Source organism: Heteronotia binoei, chromosome 5 (assembly GCF_032191835.1).
Source record: "Heteronotia binoei isolate CCM8104 ecotype False Entrance Well chromosome 5, APGP_CSIRO_Hbin_v1, whole genome shotgun sequence".
Lineage (NCBI taxonomy): Eukaryota > Metazoa > Chordata > Lepidosauria > Squamata > Gekkonidae > Heteronotia > Heteronotia binoei.
Genome location: NC_083227.1, coordinates 44608602 through 44635031, shown reverse-complemented (window position 1 = coordinate 44635031; position 26430 = coordinate 44608602). Strand labels below are relative to the sequence as shown.

Sequence of the window (26430 nt, the reverse complement as noted above, 5' to 3'; positions counted from 1 at the left end):
TCTCTCCCTCCCTCTCTCCCACTCCCTCACTCAACACCCAGCCTCCCCATTCCAGCTCCTACTCAAACCATATATTCCAAGTCACCCCATTCTTCCAATCATGCATACCCAATCAACCAAGAAGATTTCCTTTAATGAGTTGAATTGAATTAATAACTCCCTCACATTCATAACATTGTGTTCAAAAGATATAAATAACCAAAAAAAAAAAGGGGGGGGGGACCCCCCAATTTCGTATATAAACATTGCTTCATAGGCACGAAACAATCATCAGCATATTTCTAAGCCGTGACAGAGTTACACGTAGGCAAAGCTTATAAGTCAGCAGTTCAGTAGGCAAAGCTTATATGTCAGGGAAAAAAAAAAAAAAAGGGGGGGGGGACGTCAAGAATCCACACAAAAAAGGGAAGATTTCTGCATAGCAACAGTTCCAGTGTTTAGCTTCTAGGAGAAACAGGCCGATCAGGACGGTTCATAGGCACACGACGCCATCTAGTGTCTGAAGTTATTGAGTGAACATGTGAAACTGCTTCTATAAGGCCGGTGGGAACAGGAAGATTCAAATCTCTCAGCATGCTTAGGCCTGAGTCAAGGCCTCCAGCGACAAACGACCGATCCTGTACAGTAACTTGCAGCTTGTACGAAGCAACCCATCGATATCTGATGTTTTCCCTGTTCAGGATTTCAATAATTGGCTTCAAAATTTTCCGCCTTTGCAAGGTTTCAGAAGACAAATCCTGTAGAATTTGGATGTTGTAATCTCCTAGCAGAAGTGGATTTATAGCCCGGGCTTTTTGCAGCAGCTTGGATTTAACTGAGGCAGAAGAGAAATGGACTAAAATGTCCCTAGGCAACGAAGTTTTCTGTGTGCGCAAAGGGCCAATTCTATATGCAGCCTCCAGGGCACAAAGATCAGATTCAGAAAAACCCAATGCCTTTGATAGCCAGGAGGCTATAAGAGATTTTAGGTCAGAGGGAGAGGCAGAGTTCTCGGGGAGCCCGCGAATTTTAACATTCCCCATTTTCAGTTGGTTCTCAAGTGCAATAATTTTATCAGTGGCCCATTCATCTCTTTTATAAAAATACTGAGTGTCCTCCTGCACAGCACATGCCATGTTAAAAGCAGAATCTGCAGTCTCTGCCACCTTCTCTAAGGACGTTTTGAAACCCTCCAACTGAGCAGAAAGGGGCTGGATCATGGCAGATATTTTGTCAGTCATATTTTTTTCCAGTTTTTGAAAAGCCTCCATTACCTCAGAACGAAATGAAGCTAGGTCTGCTGCTGTGTTTTCCCCTTCTCCCGACGCCATCTTGCTTGCAGGGCTGCTTGCTTTTCCTGAGGCCTTAGCCTTAGGCTTTTTGGGAAAATAGTCTTTAACAGAGTTCCTTGGGTTTCTTTTTGATCTGGATTTTTGACCATCTACTGTTCCCATACTAATTAAAGAAAAAAAAGAAAACAAACAACAACGCTGGGCGCTTGCTTAAGTGGATTTGGCAGGGGTAAGTAAGGAGCTCTGTTTTCAGGCGTCCATTCCCTATGCGTCGGCCAGGGCTTTTTTGAGCAGGAACTCACAGGAATGCAGTTCCACTGGCTTGATGTGGCCTAATATGTAAATGAGTTCCTGCTGGGCTTTTTCTACCAAAAAAGCCCTGGGTAGGACTATTGGCAGCTGTTAGCTACTGTTGCTATATGAGACCTCTGCGTATCACATGCCAGGCCAGGTGACAGGGAAAGGATGTTGCTTGTGTGTCCCCTCGCTGTAAACTGTGAAATGCCTCTTTCTGGGTGCTCTTGGAAACAGAACAGTGGATCTTTGGTTCAGTCCAGAAGATGGCTGTTGGCTTAACTGGTATGATAAGTTCAAGAGATGGCAGCCTAGAAGAGCAATGGAGTAAACAGCTTAAAGAACTCCACTCCTTTTTCCGGGGGGGGGGGGAATAAAATTGCTAACAATGCACTGCAGTGAGTAATGAAATACACTGCAGGGAACAACATGGAAGGGGGGGCGAAATCCCAGTGTACCACTTTAAATATGGCAATGCTAGTATTCATGATGGAATTTTTTGGTGTTTGACAGGAGATGAGGCCACAGTCACGAAGCTACGAGATTTTAGAACCAGTAATTAATATTTCACAAGTTCATCGGCACTTTTGTGTAGGCTTAATTATCCTACTTTGGCAGAGAGAGGGAGCGTATTCCAGGGAGTTAATTTAACTTCAGAATGTCTTGCACATACAAGAGAGACAGAGAGAAATTAACAGAATTACTGCCAGAGGCAGCCAATCAGCCTTTGTGAACGAGAAGCAGGATCTGCATAGCCCTAAAGCAGGGGTGGCCAACAGTAGCTCTCCGGATATTTTTTTTGCCTACAACTCCCATCAGCCCCAGCCAGCATGGCCAATGGCTGGGGCTGATGGGAGTTGTAGGCAAAAAAAACATCTGGAGAGCTACCGTTGGCCGCCCCTGCCTTAAAGGAAGCTCCTATTACCTCAGGGAATTAAAAGTTCAACATGTACTTTGAGCAATACATTCTCTTACAGACAGCAACAAGCATTAATCCATGCATAGGAGGGAGGCTGGTTACATCAAGGTCATCCATCTTCTGCTGTTCCCCACCGAGAATCTCATCTAGAATTTAAATTCCTAACAAGTCTCCATTTAGAACAAGTTGATCTCCATCGTGATTTCTTGTGGGTTTTTTTAGAAAAAACATATACAGCTTGTCTCTACAAAAGAGAGGCAAGGTTCAGACATCTGTGGCAAAGCAAATAAGAACACGAAGAAACATTCTGGCTGAGAATCAGCAAACTTTATTGAATCCTAAAAAAAAATCCCAGGATATCAGTTCATCCTAGTGAAACATTTATAGACTGATCTGTCTCAATGCTTTGTGCATTGGATGTGCTTCAGTAAAAAAAAGAAAAGATTATATGTAATAAAGTCCTCTTGAGGCAGAGCTACAGTGAAAACAGACTCACTATGAAGGTAGTTTATTCCATTTCAGTCCTCTTCAGCTTTAGAAACAAGTTTTACAATCCCTCCTTGCTTTGAAATCCTCATTATATGGCTATAGATGCTACCAGTAACAGAATTCCTCATTTGGCACCCCAAACACATCATGTGGTTAACACAGCACTTATGGAAGTTGCAGCTCAAGAATATATCTAGTTAACCAGAAAGCACCTACTGGTAGAGGATTTTAGAGAAATGGAGTGAGGGGAAAGGTATTTTCTGTGCTGACCATTCATTCCAACCCAACATGGGAATCAGCAAAAAACCATCCAGTTGATTACTACTTTACCTCTCTAATTCTCCTGCTTGAGATTGTCACCATACACTAAATTCAAGGCTCACAGCCCTTCAGTGATTCAGCCCCCTAAATTCAGTGGCTCCCAAGCAACATTTCACTTGGGTTTTGATCTCCAGCTTTCAATATTGAAATTTACATGCACTGTCCACCCCACCCCACCCCAGCATGCAGCATGGACATGCTATTTGGTTGTGGACCATACACATCAAGGCAACTAATGGAGAGGTCAGGCCAGGGTCTGCCACGAAAGTGTCGTGCATGAGCACCTTGAGAGGAAAGGGACTTGCACAAGTGCTCCTACATGACCCTCATGCATTTCAGTGGAGCATGCACATGAACACTGGTGGCAGACAGTACCCAATACAAGTAAATCGAAGCAAAATACTCATCTTACAGTGGTGTGAGCAATTATTAAGTTCTATCCTGAGAATTAAATGTGCAAGGGCTGTTCCCTGCCTCCCTCTTGTGTTTCCAAAGGAGACAAATAAGAAAAGGACTCGCTGCCTGTTAACAGCAATAAGGTTTTCTATTAGCAGCATTACCCACGGTAGAAACTTTGGGTTCAGAAGGCAGGTTTTGTGTCTTGAACTTCTCTTGAACTCTGGATGGGAAGAGTTTCCGTTCAAGATTCCAGATGGCAACACAGCTCCACCCGAAGGGTGTGAGTAAGGCAATAAAGATTATTAGAAAACTAGCTGTTTCTAGAGCTTATTTTGTTTCATCATTCTGTCCTGTTCCTCCAAGATAAATGAATTCTAGCTCCTGGTCAATGAGCTCCCAATGGAACACACTCTGCTGGTCTTCACAGACCGGGTGCAAGCCAGTTTAGGAACTTCATGGCAACTTCAAAACCAAGGAAACAGGCCTGGAAGAAAAGCAAGAAAGGTTAAGATGAGGTTAGTAGTGTCTGAGGACTGGGGAGGTCTGAATACAAGTCCCCCTCCCCAACCAAGAAGCTCATTAGGTGACCTTGGGCCAGTCACTTTCTTTCAGCTTAATCTACCTCCCAAGTTTGTTGTAAGGGTCACAAGGCAGTAAAGGAGAGCCTTGAATGCTACCCTAAACTCCCCGAAGGGAGGGCATGATAAAAATTTGAGAATTAAAACCAACTGTAAACTGACAGCAAGACTAAAGAATTCCCACTGCAGCCCACCACTACTGAGGAAGCAGTATTTTATTACAGTTTTAAGTTCATTTCTTCTTCGCTTAACATCACTGGTCTTTAATGGGAGAACAGTGACGGGTAGGATGAACTTAGTCTGTTAGATGACATGGTCTAATGGTTCATTCAAGACGTGACCTGGGGGACGCCTACGGGTCGAAATCTCAGTTGTGGACTGGTTAGACATGCTTAAGTCAGATAATGCAATTTTTTTCATTTGTTTGTTTTACAAGCATCACCAAGGCAGAAATTTCCTTGCATTTCTCCTATGGACTGAAATGCACATTTAATGATACAACAGACCCCTGAGCTACAGAAATAAAGCCTTCCTTCTTCTTGGTCTGTACCCATGGTATGTCCCATCCTAAAAGTGCTTCCTTCAAAACCAAGGTCAACTGGGTGTTTTGGTAAGTAATACAATGGGAACAAGCCAACAGCCTCTCCTTTTTTTAGGGAATCAGGAAGTGCCACAGGTCAGGCTGCTGAGTGGTGTGAAACTTACACTCCCATCAATATTTCACTTTGGAAATGGAGGAGCTTTACATTTGTCCTGTCGCACTTGGGACGGTGAGTCAAAAGACTGTCTAGTAACCCTTGCTCTTTAGCACATGGCTTGGCTTCATAGCCTGCATTTTGTCATTCTTGTGGCATGCACAAGACTGGATTGCATCAATTGGTTCGATAGGGCTGGTGGCAAATGGACCTGCTTTGCCAAATGAATAAACAATGTCAAACAAGCTTCCCCCCTCAGGCCCCGTTTCAATATTTAAGTTCTCAGAATCCAATAAAAATCACTGTTTACTTACAGCATTGGCAGGGAAGGCCCTGATCATCACAGCTGTGAATCCCTTGTACAGAGACATCACCCCCTCCTCTCGGAGCAGCTCTCTTAGGACATCTCGGAAGCCATTGGGGTACTTCCCTGGTGGAGCTGTTGAGCAAGGCAAAGGTGTTTAAGTCTTGTGAGTCTTAGGTATTGAGAGGACCTGGATTGGAAAGGCATGCAATAAAGCTGACTTACAAGAGTGCTTCCATGTGTACATAGGATAAATAAGAGAAGAACAGAAAGAGGAGACTGGTGCATGAGTAGAAGGGTGCAGGTTACAGGCTGAGGAAGGAATCCAAGCCTAGAATGACCCTAGAAAGCTTTCACTGAAGAGGAGGGTCTCGGCAAGACACTCAAATGGCCACTGTTCTTCAGAAGAAAGCCTCTGGAGTCAACTGCCTTTGCAAATCCAGGCAAATCACAACTCCTTCTGGATGAGTTGCTTGCCAGACTTGATGCCCCAGCCACCCTGCAGCACACCCAATATATGCAGGCAAAACTGATAAACTTTATGAACACATGACAGTGTTTGTCTGTAATGGGGCAAATCAGACATACCACACAGACCAATAAAAGCTGTTAAAGCCACAAGGATGGCCTGAAAGAAGCAACGCAATTTACAAAAACTCCCCAACTCACAGCTGAAATGACATCTAGACTTGACACAGCTGAATAGATATGTACACACCAGGTCATGCAAATGGGTTTCAAGTTTGCCTCTGAAAATGCTCCACCAAGATCTTGTACAAGACTGCAAAACTGTAAGGGTACCCACTTCAGCACTGATCCCCATGGTGTCGGAATTATGGTAGTTGCAGTTAGTACCAGCCAAGGAAGAGTGCATCAGCTTGCTCTGGATGCGGCTGCACACCCCCTGAAAGATCACCAGTTGCCAACTTGTTTCCAATTACCATTCAACCTGACGGTACCAACATTTAAAGCCCTGCCTAGTCTGGAACTTAAAGAGGAACCCATCAAAACACTAAGATAAGCACCTGAGGCCCCCATTCACTAGGTGAGGTGGCTGACTGTTCCACTGCTTGTATAGTAGTTAGAATTTTTTTTTTTTGGTTCATTCACCATCTCAGAGAGAACTACTCAAAGGTAGTATAAAAACACACAACTATCAATTAGAAGGGAATTAGAAGGGAAGGAATGTGAAAATGAGGCAATGAGAAAGTGTTCTGTACTAGCTACCATAATGGGGTAGAATAATTTATGTGAGGCAGATAACAATGAAAGATTGAACCAGAGATTGCCACAGGCTATTTCACAAGAACAATATCCAGAGGAACACTGAGGAAGACCTTAAGGACACAAGAGAGCCCTGCTGGATCAAGCCAGTAGTCCATCTAGTCCAGCATCCTGTCTCACACAGTGGCCAGCCAATTCCTTTAATGGTCTGACACTGGGGCACAAAGGTTGAAGCCTTTCCTTGATGCTGACTCTTGGCACTTCTATTCACTGTAAGCAAATGGAGTGTTGAAAAGATAATCCCTGACTTTGTGTTGTCCTCATAAGAATATGGTGAGATTTCAGTGCAATTCCATGGCAAAGAGCACTGAATATTTTACCTACACCCACCACATTAAGGTAAGACAGAAGTCAGCCATTCTATCTTGAGGCATGCAGCCATCAAAGCAGTGTGCCAGTACAGCCTTCTTTTAGATACTACCCATAAAAAATGTGTCTGAAAGAAAAGGATTAAACATTATGTGCATGACAGCTAATTGGTGTAGTGAGTACAGCTGTCAGACTAGGACCCAAATGCCTCTCTGCTATGAAGATCACCAGATGACCTCGGGCAAGCCATAATCTCAAGTGAAGAGAGCTTTTGTGAGGATTAAATGGGGAAAGGGAGAACAACCATAATGAGCTCCTTGAAGGAAAGATTAAAATGAACATTAAAAAACCATCACAAGCCAATCTTCAGGACTACTCCTGCCCCAAGATACCTTTATTGGAGTAACTGCTGACTCACCTGTCTGGAAGCGGGATTTCAACACATCTGGGGGGATCCCAACAGCCCAGTTGAAGATCCCTGCCATGCCACCAGCAAAGAGAATCCTGGGTATACTGAGGTCACTGACACTGCAGAAAGCATTTTTTAAAGAGAAAGACAGAAAGAGAATCATTCTTCATTTATGAAGGTCAAAGCTTCCTGGGACCAGAAAAAGCAATAAAAAGGCACTAAGATGCTACAGATATCTACTTGTACCACCCCATCTGTAATCAGCATCAAATCACGCATGATTGCGTACAAATGGCAACATTTCAGTTACATCACAATGTTGGGATTTTTTCTCTTCCCTATGGATTTTTTGTCAACAAACACCTGGTACATGACATGAGTAAGAAAATGAGCTGGGAGAAGGGAATGGAGTTGGAGGGAGAGAAGGAAGAGACATAGGGAACTGACAGCAGTCTCTTGACTGCTGAAAGTGACGATGCAAAACCCCCACAAGTTTCTTTCTTAGCCTTCTAGAACTCATTGCCCTGTAGATTTTCCAGTGCCGTTCTGCACCCATCAAGTTTAGAAATGTATATATTATATATATATACACACACACACACACACATACACACTTTAAACAGTTTCTCAGAACCCAGACTCTGCGGTGTGCAGTTTGCTCAGAATACAGATGGCTTAGAAGCTATCTGCACTGACAGCAGTATTTATTTTTCAGAGAAAAAAATCTGAAATCAATTTTTGCCAATCTTTCACAAAAGCATCAGGAGAGACTGAAATCAATCCTGTCAAGGAAAAGAACAGGCAAAAAGCTTCTTAAATTTGCTGTTAGTCTATTTTCTTTTATAGTGAGGCATGCTGGCTCAATGGATCAGTGCTCCCTTGTAGATAACCCAGTGGAAGGGACATTTGCTTTTAACCATCAGATCAATGGCAAATGAAAAGCCGCCCTGGGCCCGCTTTGGAGCCGCCCTGAGCCCGCTATGGCGGGGGAGGGCAGGATATAAGAATAATTTTTTTTATTATTATTATTAAAAGCTGGTACAGCCAATGTGCAGCATCAAAAAGGAAACTGATGAAGAGGTGACAAGAAACTGCAGTATTACAGTTTTCCAAATGTTTCTTTTTTTAACCTCACTTATAGCTCACCATTCTTTCTGAGAACTCAAGGCAGGTTACAAAACATTTTTAAAAATCAGTATAAGACATCCAATAAAGCAATGAAGTAGGACTCAAACATTGAACAAAGTAACAGATTGGCAGCCATTGGAGTGACAGCAGAACGAGTGTGATATTCATGCCAATTATTTTGATCAGTTGCAGTGCATTATCTACATATGGAGTATTATTAATGCTACAGAGAAATTATCAAGGCTAAACAGTAATTTAACTCTCAACAGAATAAAAAAAAAATTGGATGCATTTGTGGGAAAGCTCAGTATTCTTACTTACCTCTGCCCTTGAGGTGTCAAAAGATTTTTCAGCCATTCATAGGTCATGAAGTACATCCCACTGGCTGGAACATCTATACAGTCAAGGAAACAGAGGCAGACTCAGAGAAACCAGAGGCACAACCAGGGACCGTTGCAAAATTCTGCCATGGGAAGGTAAGTTCAGTCAGCTTACCACAAGCAGAATTCTGAAAATGACACAAAAGACTGCACTGGGTCCTGTAGTTAGAACCAAGGAGATTCAACTCTTTGACTCAAGCAGGGGCAGGGGATGAACAACAGGAAAAAACAGCAAGCCAAGAAAAGAATTACCTTTTGTGTGTGAAACACAAAAAGGAGCTATCAAGCACCAGCATATTACATGGGTGCTCAAAGAACACTTTCACGGCACTTACCTCTCATGAGAGTGAGCACCGTTCCTTTATATACACCTCGAATTCCAGCCTCACGATACAGTTGTTTGGCACAGTCCATGGGCCCTCCATATTTGGTTTCACCTGAAGCTGCCTGGATCTGAAAGAATCAGTTTCTCATAACTATGACCACAGTGTTTTTAAAATGTCCCATATTGTTTATGACTCTAAATGTCCCACATCCAGCCTGGTGAGGGATAATCCTGTAAATTTTGACCACCACTTCAGAAGCAGCCTGAGACATGAGTTATAGGAAGTCAGGTAATGACAAACTGACCCAAAGGGGGTACAACAGATCACCAGTAAGTCTTCCCTTTCTTTCTAGATCCTTAGCTTCTATTGGTAAATTTCTGACAGTCTAACCCAGGGTTTCCCAACATAGAGCCTGCAGACACTTGCCCAGGTACCCACTGCATGCTTCAGGAAAGCAGGCAAGGTATGTTGATAGGACCAGTGACTGGCTACCTTCATACATATAAAGGGGCTTTTAATCTTGGCTTTTTCTCTGTGTTTGTATACTACTACCACCACCACTACCCAAGTCGTCTGTGTGTGTGTTTTATCCTTCCTTTCACCTTTCGTCATCTTCTTTTTGTGGATAAGTTCTCCCCACTTTGGGCTTCTTTTTTCTGTGTGCCTGCATTTTATATTCCATATCAGCTATCCTCTCATGTGTATGTGTGTTTGGCTCCACCTCCTGTAGCAGCCATTTTGTAGCAGTACCTACCTCAGAATCCTCAGAATCACATTCGGGGATGGGGTGGGGGGCTGATCTAACCTATTCAATCAACCTCAATAAAAACAACTTTTGAGAAGAACATTATCTACAATCAGAACCAGGTACAATAAAATTCTCCTTTAGTGGACTGAGCTTAGGGACATTCAAAAGAGAGGATAAATGAGAAATAAATAGGAACAATACATAAATGTGGGTAATCAAGATATTCCAATAACTGAAGTTTGAGGAACAGGTGTGCTAAGAGGGGGAGGGTGATCTTTCAATTATGCTGAGAGGCCGTAATACTGCACAAGGCAATGAGATGGTTCCTGAAGTCTATCTCTTTCTATGTGCCTGAATTACAACATCTGTTCCCTCACACAGGGGAAAAAATTCTTGGGAAGAGGGAGACAGGAACTGCAGGGCTGCAAGGGACAGAGAAGCTGGCAGGAGACTTTGTGGCCAGAATGGGGGGAGGTACACTACAGAACAACAGCTATTGCTCTTCCAAGTGCCTGCTTATCCATACAGAACTTTCTCAATCACCACAATTCATTACAGGGTTATATAAGCCCAGACCTATGTTCTACTGACACACAGGGAAACTGCCAAAATCAAATGCAGAGTCACTGCTTTAAGAAAGGCCAGAGTTAGTCTGACGAGCAAGAAGGGAGATATGGATCAGTGTAGCTGGGATGCCAATATGCTTCACACACAGTGTGACAGACAGGAGGCTGCCCTGACACTCAGCTTTTTCACACCTGAGCCTATCCAGTCTCCTTCCAGAGGGAAGATGGGTGGGGGAGCCCATGTGCTGAGAGTTGAAGGCTGCCTGAGGGAGCCTGCAGACAGAAAAGGGTAATTGTCTCAGCAAGGGAGCAGACAATTTCTTTTGTAGCTGTTCCTGGTAGTGCACCAGAGTGGTTCAACTCTGCCTCTGGGTGAGGATAGAGTTGGGAGGTCTGTCTCTCGTGATGAAAAGACTGGTTATTACACATTTTAAAGAGAACTTACCCATAACCTGTACATAAATATATCTTAGTTGTTTCATTAAACTTCTTGCTTTCTTGAACTTACCTCACAGCAATGCCCCAAACCCTTGCTACCCTAAGAAAATATTGTAATGGGAAGGGGGGGCGGGGAGCTTATATCTCAACACCAAGCAGATTTCCCAGATTCATCCGACAGGCAATAAGGGTCACCTTGGTTTCAAGAAAGGGTCTGTCACACACAGCATTCAGAAGGTACTGTATGTTTAAGAAGTTCTTCAGCCCTGTTTTGAGAATACTGTTCTAAATTCAGCACAGAATACACTATCAAGATAAAAATAGTATATAGTCTTGGCTCTTTTGTGGGTGATCTTCAGGGTACAGCAGAACAAGCCAACTTCTGGCTGGCTAGGTAAGTTCCTATCTCTTCTTCTCTCCTGCTCTCTTCAAAAGCCAATTCCAGCCATTGTTCAAGAACAATGATGGTGGACACAGGATACATGGAGATTTGCCAAATATGTTTATCAAAGTGGACACTGAAGCTATTTAGAGGACTGGATCAACACTACAGCTACTCATGTGATGCTATGGTGACCTCTGTTTGAAATGTATGAAGGAGGACAATCAGAGAATTCAGGTTACAAGACGAAGGATGTGGAACTTCCATTAGGGTGCCACGGTCACATAAGCTTTCTGGAAAAGAAGATGGTTAAATGGCTTCCTGGCTTCCTTACCTGTAGAAGGCACTTGATCCTCTCTCCTGGAGCCATAATTACAGTGGTGAACACCCCAGATAACATGCCTGCTGCAAACAGCTGGGGATACCTACACAGGGACATGATAGGACATGAATCATGGGATACTCATTTTCTTATACATAGCTCAAGAAATGGAGAAATCTCACCACAAAAAACCTTCCCAGATTCTCTAACAGTGCCATCCAAATCTACTCAGAGTCCTACCCAGGTCTATTCATTGGCCTCACTGCCTAGAAAGTGTTCTTAGGATTACATCGAAAATCTACAGCAGTTCAGGGCTGCAGCATTTATAGTCTTCTTTTTTTCCATTCAACCACCGTTCTTCCACTCCATCTCCAGAGAGCTAAAAATACCAACCTGCTACTTTAAAAAATAATAATAATTAGGGCTCTTCATACTCAGTATAAATTATTCCAATTATGTGCCAAGAAAGCCAATTCTGTACAAAATTCATCTATTCAACTAAGCAATTAAGTAATTCTATTTGATTTTTTCTCCCCAATTTATATTCCTCCACATGCTTAAAAAAACCCCACCCTGTTAAAAACAATACAATCAATACGATACAACTGAGTAACATTTTTAAAAGGATAATAATAATAAATTTATTTATTATTATTATTAAAAGGATAAATAAGAACTACATACTGATAACAGAAATAGATCCCAAGCACTGAATTAAATTCACATTTCACCAAACATTTGCAAGTAAATAAAAACAGCCCTGCTGAATCAGACCAGTAGTCCATCTAGTGTAACATACCCTCTCATACAGCAACCAACCAACTACTCTGGAGGCGCCCTAGCACTGATATTCAGAGGTTTATTAGCTCTGGATATGGAGATTCCCTTAGTCATCATTAGGCCTCGGATTCAGCAGGAGCTCACAGAAGCACAGCTCCTGAACCTTTCTGAGGGTTCCCACTCCTCCTCCCCACCTTGTCCATTGAATAGTAGGTACAGCTGCACAACAATTCCTGGATGAGCTCCAACACCTATTTTTCTACAAAATGATCCCTGGTCATCATGGCTATGAATTGCTGATGGATCTCTTCTCCATGAAGTCATCTACCAGGGCACTCAAGGTAGTTTCAAGGCCAACATGGGAGCCAATTATCTATTTTCTTACCGATCTGCTTCATTTAGAAGCTCCATAGCCAACTATATATTTGTTCCATTGTTAAGGTCAAAGGAATCCAACAAGAGAATTCAGAAGTACCTTAGCCACTTTAAGGCGGAAAGAGTTGCCCTCTGCCAAAGGCAGAAGTTCTCTCAATCAGACTATCCTATCCCAGCCAGCCTACATCATCTTGCCAAAAATAGTCAAGATGGGCAGGAATGCATAACACTGGGCAGATTTCATCAGCATCCTCCAGTGTTGCTAATTGAAACTCACACAGATAAATGAGGACACACTTCCAGTAAAGGATTTTCCATCTCAACAAAAAACGTACATGCTTAATGTGTTTGCTTTTACAAAATTTGTAATTTTTTTCCCAGCAGGAGTGGTCATGACAGAGAGAGAGGCTGGCAGCATGGCCTATTTTGTGCTTCTTTGCAAATATTTGGTTTGCGTATAGAATTAACCTTTCTTTTTAAAAAAATTCAATGTTGTAGTATATCTATGAGTATCTGCTGGGCTAAGAGAGAGAGAGAACACACACAGGATAGAATCTGGTTTATAGATTGACTGTAATTATTAACATACAGCAGAAGAAGGACTCCTGAAAAAAAATCAAACCTTGGGCAGCAATCTATAAAGATACATGTCAATGGATAGCTTAGGAAGAAAAGGACATACAAACACCATCACCAAGTCCACCTCCTTTTTCTTCCCTTATAAAGTAGCACTACCATGACTAGAGATAAAAATTTGTAAAAATGGAAGGAAACAGAAATAAACACTGGGCAGACCGAAGCAGAACATATGTCATAATCCCAGGCCTCAGATTCAGTGGGAGCTCACAGGAGCGCAGCTCCTGAACCTTTCTGAGAGTTCCACCTCCTCCTTCCCACCTTGTCCATTGAATAGTAGGTGCAGCTGCATAACAATCCCTGGATGAGCTCCACCACCTGTTTTTCGACAAAATGACCCCTGCATAATCCACTTCTTATCTAGGTAAAAGACAAGAGTTAAATTTAAGAAGTCCCAAATGCTTCTGAAAACATGCAATGCTTCTGAAAAATCTATCACCTGAGCCAGTTTACAGGAGCAAGTACCCATGCAACATGCTTACTACCCACACATATGTAGTCTTTTTTACAGAACATCATTAAAATTTACTAATTTATTAATCCTTTACCTTTAATGTAAATGCACTATGGTGGGGTCCCCAACCTTTTGAGTCTGTAAGCACCTCTGGGATTATGACACAGCATGGTGGGAGAAGCCACAAAATGGCTGCTGCAGGAGGCAGAAGCAGCAACAAAACGGCTTCCACAGCTTTTCTTTAGTCACACACTGAAGATCTTTGTGCTGTAGTGGCAGCTGCCACCAAACCAATGTTTTTAAAAATTTACCTAGCCAACCAGTGCTTTAATGGTCAATCAGGAGCCTTGCTAAGCAGAAGCCCCAGCTGGCTCAGCTTGCTTTCTAAAAACACTTGGCAGGCACCAAGAAATGTTCAGAGGGCACTATTGAGGACCTCTAATCCACACTATGACATCCAAGGCTTTATTTTTTAGCAGGAACACAGTTCTAGCTGGCTTAGCATTAGGGAGTATAGCCTAATATGCAAATAAGTTCTTGCTGGGCTTTTTCTACAAAAGATCCCTGTGTGAAACAATGGTGATGTCAGGGGTGTGGCCTAATATGCAAATGAGTTCCTGCTGGGCTTTTTCTATCAAAATTGTTTTATCTCATTACATATACTAACCCATCTCCCACTATATTTTAATGTACTCTTTTTCTCTTTTAGAACAATGTATCAGAATACTTTGGGTTTTTGTATTGATATACTCAAATACGAATATTGGCTGTTTATCTTATTACATAGACTAACTGATCTTCCACTATATTTTAATGTATTCTTTTCTTCTAGTGGCAAACTATAATGATGTTATAACCTCTTGAGATACTAATGCCCTCCATTTAAACCCACAACTAAGAAGCCAGAATGACACCCAGATTTATGGCAATTCACACCTATGACATGTCTGCTTTTTATCACCCTCCACTGCTGTTAGAGCCCAGTTAACAATACCAAACAAACAAACACGGACCCCAATTTGTGATTCTTTTAATCTGCTAAAAACATTCCCATGACTCTACATACCAACTCACTGCCCACTTTCTCTATATTTAAAGATGGCTTGCCATTCCAGTTTTGTCTGATGAAGTCAGCTTAAGAGCATACGAAAGCTTACATTCCGAATAAAACTTAGTTGGTCTTAAAGGTGCACTTGTCTACTGCTTTGTACATGATAGTGTATTGAAAAATATAGAAAATCCTTTATAAAGGAAATTTCAAAGGTATGTTGAAGAACTATGGGTTTTTTAGCTTAAGCAAAAGATAAAGAAGCCTGTACAGTGAGAACTGAATACATTTCAGGAGCACAAAAGAAAATAAAGGGGGGAAACAGGGAAAATGAGCTTGCTTAAGTCCCGGAGAATTTACAGAATACTAGAGGGTAAATCTTGGGGGATCAAGGGACTACAAAATTGTTCCCCCCCCTTTGCAGTTCTTCACAGTGACCCAGCTCATGCCAGTGTGAGTTTCAATGCAGCCTCAGCTGTGGACTTCTTGTACTGCACATGACTTGCGCTGAGAAACAAAGGAAGAACACCCCTGTTAATTCTCTAGAATAGTGGTCCCCAACCTTTTCAGCACCAGGGACTGGCTGGCCCGCCCACCGCAGCCTTAGGGCCAGCAGGGTGGGCAAACTAAATTTGGCCTCTCCTGCCCCCATGCCACGCTGCCTCCCCCCCCCCCAGTGGTGCCTTCTTTCCCCTCCATTTTTAGAATTTTAAGCCAGGGAAAACACTTTTCAGGCTCTTTAAAAGCTCCCCCCCCCTTGATCAGCTGATCTGCGGGGGAAACCACGGCGGCAAGCAACCCGCTGAACAAGCAGCGCTGTCCTTGCCTCTGGAGGCAAGGGTAGCTCTCGTCGCTGCTGCTGCAGCGCTCACCACATGCTTTTAAAGAGCCTGGAAGGTGCTTTCCCCAGGTTAACATTGTAAAAATGGAGGGAGGAGGAGGTGTCATGCGGGGAGGGGTTGGAAAGGCTGTGGGGAGGTACGGGGGGGCGGGGAGGCAGTGGGGTACCATAGGAGGCAGTGAGGCTGGCGGCCCGGTTGCTGACGGGCCACGGACTGGTACCGGTCCGGGGCCCGGGGGTTGTGGACCCCTGCTCTAGAAGTTTCTGTAGCTTTTGATACCATTGAGAGACCCGGTTCAAATTTCCATTCTGCCAGAGAAGCTTGGATAGTGGCAGGGCTTTTTTGTAGCAGGAACTCCTTTGCATATTAGGCCACACATCCCTGATGTAGCCTATCCTCCAAGAGTTCACAGGGCTCTTAGTACAGAGCCTACTGTAAGCTCTTGGAGAATTGGCTACATCAGGGGGTGGAGCCTAATATGCAATGGAGTTCCTGCTACAAAAAAGCCCTGCTGCTATCCATATAATGCCTTCCAGTTCAGATGGTAGTGACAGGATTGATTGTCGCTGCACTGTGGTGGTTCCATTCCTTCCTAGAAGGCAGAATCCAGAAAGCGATGCTAGGAGTCTGCTACTCTCCCCAATGATCACTGGGGATTCACAACTTTACAACATTAAAAGAGCCAGTCTGGTGTAGAGGTTAGAGAGTCTCAGATTGAGATCTGAGAGATCCAGGTTCAAATTTCCATTCTGCCAGGGAAGCTTGCTTGGTGATCTTGAACCAATCAGACTTTCAGCCTAACTTACCTCACAGGGTTGTTGTGAGGATTAAATGGAAAAGAGGAAAACCAAAATAAACCATTTTGGTTCCCGACTGGGGAAAAAAGTGAGGTACAAATGAAATAAAAATAAATACTAATTTTAAAAAATATATTCCAGTAAAATGACCCATGATTCTCCCTCCCTCCCTCCCTCCATCCATCCCTGCCTTGGTAAACAGCATTTCAGTTTATGGTTTTGCCCATGTTTACTCAGGTTTCAGTTCTTCCAAGTAAACATGCTTTGTCCAGCAGCCTGATCCAATGTATGTTGACTAGGCAATATATCCCACTTTCTTCTAAAAAAAAAAACTTTCACAAGATAAGAACACACAGGGCCATAGTCTTCGACAACAGCCTTGTAACCCAAATGTTCTAGAAGAACTTCTCCTCAGCTAACATTTACATATGAAGCTGCCTTATGCTGAATTAGACCACTGATCCATCAAGGTCAGTATTGTCTATTCAGACTGGCAGAGGCTCTCCAGAGTCTCAGGTGGAGGTCCTTCACATCGCTTACAGCCTGATCCTTTCAGCTTGAGATGCCAGGGACTGAACCTGGAACCTTCTGCATGCTAAGTGGACCACTGAACTACAGCCCCCTTCCTGAAAGGAAGGGCAAGTCATGTACATGACTTGAGCATGGGTTCTACAGAACAGCTGGGGCTTAGCACGTGAATCTTATTTATATGCTCAGGGCTGCTATTAAGAGAAAGTGTTACAAGCTTGTGATTACATAATATTCATACCTTACTCTCCTAAAACGTGCTTCTTCCTAAACAGACACAGTTTTGCCTGGGAAGAGAACTGTGCAGTAACAACCCACATGGTGTCTGTTTTTAGCCAGTGCAATCAGTCCCACGCTTCCAGGAGCCTTAAAACTTACCAGATTTATTCATTTTGTTTTTTAAAAAGTTATATTTATAGCAACGGAAAGAGAACTCAGCTCTTGGCTGCAGTGCCGAACTGTGTAATTTATTGGTTTGTATCTCAGCAGCCTGGAAGCCTCAAGAACGCTTTCCTCAAATGCTCTACACAACTCTCATCACTCACGTTAGGATGTCGTCAGGGGTCCTCTGTTGGAGTTTTTTGCCCAAGCCAAATCCAAAGAAACATACGGCAAACATAGGGGTCACCCCAACAATAGGAGCTGCCATTCCCTTGTACAAGCCTCGGATTCCCTGGAAGACACAGCAAGGGAGAGGATTACTGGATTTCCTCCTTTGCTTCACACAAGGCTGGGGGTGGGGTGCAATGTCAATCTTCATAGGTACCAAAGAGGGACACCATATAAGATAGATTGGTGCAGGCAGGTCAGCCATGGGACTACTTCATTTGTAGCCATACTCTTAACAAAAACATACTGCCTGGAGGGCAAGCAAAGAGGGAACGAGGTGTGATTTCGTTTGAATGCTCCAACTGAGGAAAATGCTAACAGGCTCCACAGGGAACCCAAAGACTTATCCTCCATACTATCTGACAAGATGCCTCCAAGTTGTCTTGCTGATTATAATGCAGTAAGTTAGAACTTTCCAATAACTGGAAATGTCTGAAATGAGAATTAGACCCCTCTCTCGAGCAGGGGTGGAATTCTAGTAGGAGCTTCTTTGCATATTAGGCCACACACCCCTGATTTAGCCAATCCTCCAAGAGTTTACAAGGATCTTTTTTGTAAGCTCTAGGAGGATTGGCTACATCAGGGGGTGCGGGCTAATATGCAAAGGAGCTCCTGCTAGAATTCCACCCCTGCTCTCCAGAGAATTGCTGGACTGCAGTGAGGAGAAAGAGGGGGCAAAATTGCCTTTGGCCTCTTCTGTGAGCTCCACTGATGGAAAAGGGAGCAATTGCACACCCATCCCTTTTCTCACTGCAGCCCACCAACCCACGTGGTTTTTACTTCACATAGGTCCCACAGCCCCAGGCGTTAACTTTCTTGGGGTTGGCGTGGCTGGGGAAAGGGGATACTAGGGAAGATCTTTGGATGAGCAGATTACTGGATCTCACCTGCAATTTGAAAAAAGTACACTCAGGCCCAAAGCCAACATGCTAGTCACTGGATCACAATTGCTCCTGTCAAAGAGTGTTTTTTGTTTTGCTTTTTTTAAACTAAGGATCACTGTGATATTTTGTTAAAGAGAGTTTTGATGGACAGAAAACATTAACATTTCCCTTCACTGTATCACCATAAAGATTTATAAAGCTGCTTCTTCCTTATCTTTGACCAAGATGTCAGAAGCAGGGATGGGCATGGACCTAAAATTTTCAGTTCGGTTTGTGGCTCAGGGTGGTTCGTGAACCAAACCCTGAACTGAACTGAGCCAAAAATGTCCTGAACTGGCCAGTTCAGGTCCCCCTTTCTCCTGGACGTAGCAGGCTTCCAAGCAGGGAGGGGGAGTGAAACCATTTAAAGCTAACAGGTTTAAATGGCCCAGACAAAATGGCCCAGACAAAATGGCCCAGGTTTAAATGGCCCAGACAAAATGGCCCAGTAAATGTTTGGGGAAGGTGTCTTCCCCGAACAACAGTTGAGGGTTTTGAACCGGGCCAAGTTCATGCCAAATTTTGGCTCACAAACCAGTTCATGCCCATCCCTAAGAAGCACACCACTAATCTGCAATATATGTCTACTTCCCTCCTTGAATGCAAATTCTCCTTTCCCTGCCCCCAACCTTAACCCTAAAAATTGTGTGTGTGTAAAGTGCTGTCAAGTTGTTGCCGACATGCTGGCCCCATAGAGTTTTCAAGGCAACAGACTTACAGAAGTGGTTTGCCATTGCTTTCCTCTGCATATCGACCGTAGGCTTCCTTGATCATCTCCCATCCAAATTCTAATCAGGGCCAACCCAGCTTAGCTGATGAGATCAAGTTGGCCTGGACCATTCAGATCAGGGCACCTTCTACAGACACTTAGCCAGATTCTTAACCACGACTTGTACAGAGTTAGGTACACAAAACCAGGTAAAAAAGTCAACCTCATTGGTATTAACCAGTCAGAGCAGATACAATATTGTTTTTAAGGCTAACAAAAGGAAAGGAGAAGTTGGTCCAGAAAAAAGGAAGAGGATTCACAAGCCTGTGGCCTGCTCCTGTTGTCATACCCAGTGTTAAGAGATCACCAACACTACTGAGACATAAGAATGTTTGTCATTATGCAAATGAACCAGAGGGATCTTCAGATTCACATTCTCTCTCCCTGGTCCACATACAATCAGAAAATCAAGTATTTCTAGGCTTCTGACAATTCATTGTTGATCCACTGTTGATATATCTGCGCCACAAATGATTGCCTTCCCTCCATGTTAGAATTTGAACTTGAGCCACCCGAACTCATAGCCAGGAATATTAGTGCATTGCAGGAGGGGTCATTCCTTCACAGTATTGTTCCAGTAAGTCACATGAAGAAATAACATTTCAAAAAGACTAATACGGTAATACCTCTTGAACAAGAGTCTTTTTGAAGCAGTCAAAAGTCCCAGAGTAAACCAGAGACTGTCCTGGCAAAGGCTTTGGCTGGGTCTGTAGTCTGACCTGCAAAACAAATCCAGAGGAAGGTGTGAGGAATTAAAAAATCAGTTTTCAAATCTCCTTTTAATTAATGGGCTGATCTTTTAAGAATGTTTTTATTATGTGCTTTTAGCCTGAAATCTCTCAGTTGCTTGGTGATTTAATTAGCAACTTTTAATGATTTTATTATGCTTTATTTTGTAAGCCCCCTTGGATAGGTTTCCTGGAGAGGTGGCACAAACATCTGCTCAATATATAAATATATAAAATATTTGTGCTTGATTTATTAAGACATTGGCTTCAGAGCAAGACAGCCCAGATATTTATCCACCACTCTGACTGCCACATTCACTTCCACTGTTCCAACCATCTCTCCTTCCATACCATTTCTTTGCTGGAGAATAGTATTGCATAATAGCAGCAGCTGGGGGTAAGGGGTGCCTAGTGGTAATTCTTATGGATGAGATTTAGGGAAAGATTGGAGAAGATCCCCTAAGAGACACTCAACCAGCCTCCTTCTGTCATTCAAGGCTACAGCAGTGCTTTGGACAATATCTCTCAAGTCAGACCTAGCAGTAGGGCTTGAGTCTTAGCCAAGCTGGGGCCACTGCAGCACAAAAGGCAATCATTCCCAGTTTATTCCGCCTTCCCTCGTTCATATTCTTCTAAACACAACTATTGATAAAGTCAAAATACAACAGACACGACACCCCATTTGCTATCTGACTTTTGGAAACAGGATGCTATAGTTTCCTTTGTTTTGTATTGTTTGTGTATGCATGTGTGTGTCCATGCCTGGAAGTCATGGTTGACTTCTGGCAACCCCTAGAGGGACTGGGAGGTAGTGATGTTCAGAGAGGTGGCTCTGTTGTCTCCCTCTATGTCCCAACACTGGCTTTCTTTGGAGCTCCCCCGTCCAAGTACTTGCCAGGGTCAGCCCTGCTTAGTTTCTGAGATCTGACGAGATCAGGCTAGCCTGAGCTATCCAGGTCAGGGCAAAATCCTATAGTCTTGTCATCTAACGATTAACAAGGAGGATTGCAGAAGGGCAAAGAGAAACCATCATATAAGGGCAAAGAGAAACAAACCATGCTTCAGCATTTTCTTTTGCCTCCTAGGCTGCAAGTACTTCTAATCATCCAAATAAAGACAAAAGATTAATTAGAAAGCAGGAGCTTTTGGAACACAGGATTAAAGGATTTTTGTGCAGATCGTAAGTCTGTGAGGAAGGGCTAAGGACATTATAAATTGGTCAGCACTGCTAAGAAGGAGGGCAATGTAGACTCTTTGCCAGCCATTTCAGTATAGCTCTGAACCAAGCTAAGTAACATTCTAGGACAAGGACATCTTTCACCTGGTTCAAATGTGTTTAATTTGCCTGTATCTACTCAGGTTGCCTAAGCAGTTTTGATTCTGTTCAACATGGGGAGAAACAAGCAGCTATAGAAGACAATGCATAGATCTTGCTTGGATCCCTGCTGTCACCTTCAGTCAAGTCAAGTTAGCCTTTATTAGCATAAAATATATAGATGTATATATCAGAGCAAATTGTTTTGTTTTTTTTAAAAAAAAAGATAAAATGGAACGATTGCATACATATACATCAGGAAAAGCATAAACAAACTATTTCTATGAGATCCTCTGGCATGCCTTTAAAGCAGAATAACGAAACTTAGCCACTTTCTCAGTGACACTAGATGAAGTATCATTCAAAAGATTATAGACCTTAAGTGCATCAGAACAATCAACCATGCTAACTAAAAGAGGATGTAAATACTTGTGACAAAGATCTGTATACAAATTACAATAAAGAAGAATATGAGTAACTGACTCCACACATTTTTGCTTAGAGACAGTATCTGACTGAGTAGTCTTGTCTTGTTAAATCTGCCATAAAGAATGGCAGAGGGCATGGCGTTGCATCTGGCAAGGGAAAAAGCTCTACGCTGCTGTGGCACCTGCAAGACAGATAGATATGAGGCCATTTTCCCAGTACTAAGAGAGATCTCAAAACTCAGTGGGGAACAAGTTTTCTTAGCCAGACTGTATATGTCTTGGCGCTCAATATCTAGCAACCTGTTTTCAATTTGTTGGACTGCAGTGGTGGACAGCATGGACAATAGTTCTAGGGATAAACCTATGCTTTTAAACCTATGCTCTCAATTTGTGCTGACCAATTTGACAAATTAAATTCAGAGAACATTTGAGAGATACAGCTCCCCAGTTCAGAGTTGTAGTGCAAGCATAGCCAGAATTTGAAGGTCATGTCACCTTCAGTGTTTCTTTTCTTTAATAACAGCCATATGCTTTCAAAAATCCATCTTTGCTACCACACAGCTAGAAGGTTGGCCTTTTTGAATAAACAGGACTGTGATCTACACCCCTACAGAGAGCCAGTTTGATGTAATGGTTAAGTGTGCAGACTCTTATCTGGGAGAACCGGGTTTGATTCCCCACCCCTCCGTTTGCACCTGCTGGAATGGCCTTGGGTTAGCCATAGCTCTGGCAGAGGTTGTCCTTGAAAGGGCAGCTGCTGTGAGAGCCCTCTCAGCCCCACCCACCTCACAGTATGTCTGTTGTGGGGGGAGAAGATATAGGAGATTGTAAGCCGCTCTGTCTCTGATTCAGAGAGAAGGGCGGGGTATAAATCTGCAGTCTTCTACTTTTTTATTGTTCCCTACTACTGTAAGTATGCTCCAGACTAGGTACTTTCTACACTGCTTAATGTGCCATGTTTAAACCCCATGCTTAGTTTCAGCTCTGTTTTCAAATTCCTGCCATCTAAACTCACTGGGTGTCTCTCCTGTTGATTGTACTTAATTTACATTACATAGTCTACTTCTGAGCCTCAGCAAGAAAAACAGATTAGAAATAAAAAAATGATTATAATTATAAAAAATAAATTTAGAAAAATCTTAGGATACTAATTTTGTGTCCAACACTAACATTCTCTTGTGCAGAACACAGATGTCTAATTATCATTCCTGAGATTAGACCCCCATACATACACCCCAGTCAATGCTCCTGTTAATTGCATCATAACAGATCAGTCTTGTGTCATCTTCCTCAATTGTGTGGGGAACAAAGGAGAAAAACAAGCTCAACTGCCCCAAAGCAATTTAACTAGATGCCTTATCAGCACAAAAGGACTATCCAGTTAAAGAGCCTGAAATGTGATGCCTAAGAATTATTTGGCAGGACATTTTGCTACCCAGCCAGGTATCTGTGATACTCTGCTAAACCACAAAAGATCTTTCAACCTAATTTCTGGTCAGATGATTTTTTTTTAATCTGATGGAAATAAAATATAACTAACAATAAGGAAAGCAAACTGCAAACAAAAAAGTCTCCAAAAATGCACAACTTCTACAGACGAAGGCTTGGACTGTAAAAATCAACAGAAATGGCTTTCTGCCCTCAGAATCCCATCATTCTCCCAGATCAATGAGTACCCACCAGGGATCGGGCCTTTTCAGTGGCAGCCCCTTCCTAGTGGAACCAATTGCCGGAAGTGGTCCGGGCCTTGCAGGACATCAATCAGTTCTGCAAGGCCTGCAAGATCGTTCTCTTCTGGCAAGCCTTTCAGCTGACTGTAGGAGAATCTTTGAAGAATCCTGGAACAACTGTCGTCTTGAGAATGAGTAACATCTAATCTACCACCAACTGTATACTGTTTTTAATTTGTATTGTTTAATGATTTTACTGATTTTATTGATTTTATGATTGCGATCATTATTCTATAATCTGTTGTAAGCCGCCCTGAGCCCGCCTTGGCGGGGAGAGTGGGGTATAAATCAAATCAAACTTAAACTTACCCACCTAAGCATTTCACCTTGTGCGTCATACAGATAATTAAAGATCAAAGAGGCATTCTTGGGGGCCACTCTGCAGTTGCGGATCCACCTCCCCATGGGGATTTACTAATTAGTCCAACCTCCAACATCTTCCAGAAATACCATAAAGAGGTGGGGTTTTTTTGGGGGGGGGGGAGGAGGAGATATGCCAGTTGTAGATAGTGTGGGGGGGAAGGTTACTGAGAAATTAATCCGAACAGAGCTCTTATTCTGGTATTTTATGGGTCACCTATCTTGAATATACTGTACCTATCATGATTTTGCTCTTGCTCTCTGCCCTAAGCATAGAGCAAAAATGAGCTAAAGAGAAATGGAAAGCCATAAGAACAAGCAACATCTCTGCACTCCAGGGGAAGTCTTTAAATCAATATTCTGTGAAAGGGCACAGCCCCATAACCTCTCCCAGAATATGCCACAATGCTGGCATTGCTGCACAAACATTCTGCTTCTTTTTTGGGAACTTTGGAAAATGTCATTTTCTGACCCATACTGCTACTTAAGGGTTACGCTGGCAAAAGTGCAACCTATAATGGTAACCATACAATACTGTGTTGACCCTACTACAGGACTTTGCCCTACTGGTAACATAATGAGCTTTGAGGAACAAGGAAAACTGGTTGCTGAGCGGTAGTCTGTTGCAACAATAAAGCAAAATCCCAGCCGCACTTCAAAGACTAACGTTTATTACAGTCCACATTTTCTTGAGTTACACCACACTTCACTGGGTGCAAAGGGATAGTTTATTTTGCTGCTACATGGCTATCTTAGACTAATCTTTCCTGCCATAAGCTGTCACGGACTAGAATCCACTTTGTCTGTCACGTGAGATGAGCTTTCACATGTAAGGTATTTCCATACAAGGTTATGTAGGGAAACAACTGACATCGGGAACTTGTAATTTCTTCAGACCCAGCATGTCGGCCATTTGTTGTTGTTGTTCAGTAGCACAGTTGAGTCCAACTCTTTGTGACCCCATGGACGAAATCACGCCAGGCCCTCCTGTCTTCCACCATCCTCTGCTCAAATTCCTGTTTGTTACATCTGTAACGCTGTCCAGCCATCTCATCTTTTGCTGTCCCCTTCTTCCTTTGCCTTCTGTCTTTCCCAGAATCAGGATCTTCTCCAGTGAGTGCTCCCTTCTCATTTGGTGGCCAAAGTATTTGAGCTTCAGCATCTGACCAGGGAACAATCAGGGTTGATGTCCCTTAGGACTGACTGATTTGATCCTCTTGCAGTCCAAGGGACTCTCAAGATATATGTCGGAACCCCAAAGGCTGGTTTCACCCTTCTCCACACAATGAATCCTGGGGTCTGTAGTTCTTTAGGCATCTCCCCCGCCTCAGAAAATCCTTTTAGAAAACTCATTCATTCAGAAGAACCTTATCGAACTGTGTTGGTCCGAAGCACTGAAACAAAGTAGGAGCCCAGTAGCACCTTTAAAACCAACACAGTTTACATTCTGAATAAAACTTTGTTGATCTTAAAAGTGCTACTGGACTCCTACCTTATCGAACTGCTACAGGCTTTTTTAAACGCGACTGTGGCATCTGCTTTCCTGGACCAAAGTCTACTGGGACATCACAGTTCAATTCATCTAGTAGACTTTCAAAGTTGCTAATAGGATTCCTTATGTGTTATTTTATTTTTGCATGGACCACCCCCACTAGAATCTACCCTCATTATACTGGATTACCCTTCGCGTGGTGCATGTCGGGGCTGGTAGTTCTCCGAGCGGCCTCTCCTGCTCCGCTCCCTACCATCTGCAGCCAACTTCGCGCGGTGCATTTCGGGACTCGTAGTACCTGCTCGCCCCTCCCCCCCCCTCACCTTGATAGTGTCTAACGGGTGCCCCACGAAGACCAAGCAGACTCCCCCGAAGCCTCCTGCGAAGAAGTTCTTTACGGGGCTGATGGGCGCCTGAGGAGGCCTCTTTTGCGGCTCTTCCGCCATAGCTGCTCCAGCGGCGAGACTGTCCCGCTCCGGCTGTCTCCCGCCTAGCTGCTCCAAGCGACCTTTACCCTCCTTCCCCCCTCCCGGGCCGGGTTCAGCTTCGAGAAGACAGAACGAAACCTCCGATGCAAATAGAGCGCCCCGCAATAGGTCTTGCTTCCGCCGCCACTCAAGGCTTCTGTTTAACCACAGAGTAGCAATATCCCGCCCTTGGTTTCTGGTGTACCCGCCTTCATAGAGCGTGCTCGCTAATGGCAGTGAAGTTAATTTGAATTTCTCCTTGCATATAAATTTTGCTTAATTGCAGTCATTCCCTGCCTTTCATGACTCTTTTTTCTCTGGGACATCTTTTAGAATTTTTTTTTTAAATCAGTCATTTTTTTCTTTTATATATAGTGTAAGTATTATCCTATTATAGAAAATATTACACTATTAAATGTTATACTATTATTGCTCTTTTATGTTGTAATCCAGTTTGTTGCATTGTGGATAGCAAAACTAAAAGCAGTTGAACAAACTGGATTACAACATAAGAGAACAATGCACTATAGCATTATACATTATATATAAAAGAAAAAAAACGACTATGAGGATTTTTTAAAACAAAA

The 26430-nt window shown here is 43.1% G+C and overlaps 1 protein-coding gene across 1 annotated transcript; it reads right to left on the bottom strand.

Moving 5' to 3' along the window:
- Positions 1–2792: 2792 nt before the first annotated feature.
- Positions 2793–25969, bottom strand: SLC25A20 (solute carrier family 25 member 20). Its single transcript, XM_060239394.1, has 9 exons — positions 25700–25969; positions 19950–20042; positions 17568–17695; positions 11575–11665; positions 9116–9233; positions 8722–8794; positions 7282–7391; positions 5281–5405; positions 2793–4177 (listed from the first exon to the last, which is right to left on the bottom strand). The coding sequence occupies exons 1-9, from the start codon at positions 25820–25822 to the stop codon at positions 4115–4117; spliced, it is 924 nt and encodes a 307-aa protein (XP_060095377.1). The 5' UTR covers positions 25823–25969; the 3' UTR covers positions 2793–4114.
- Between the last annotated feature and the right edge of the window lie 461 nt (positions 25970–26430).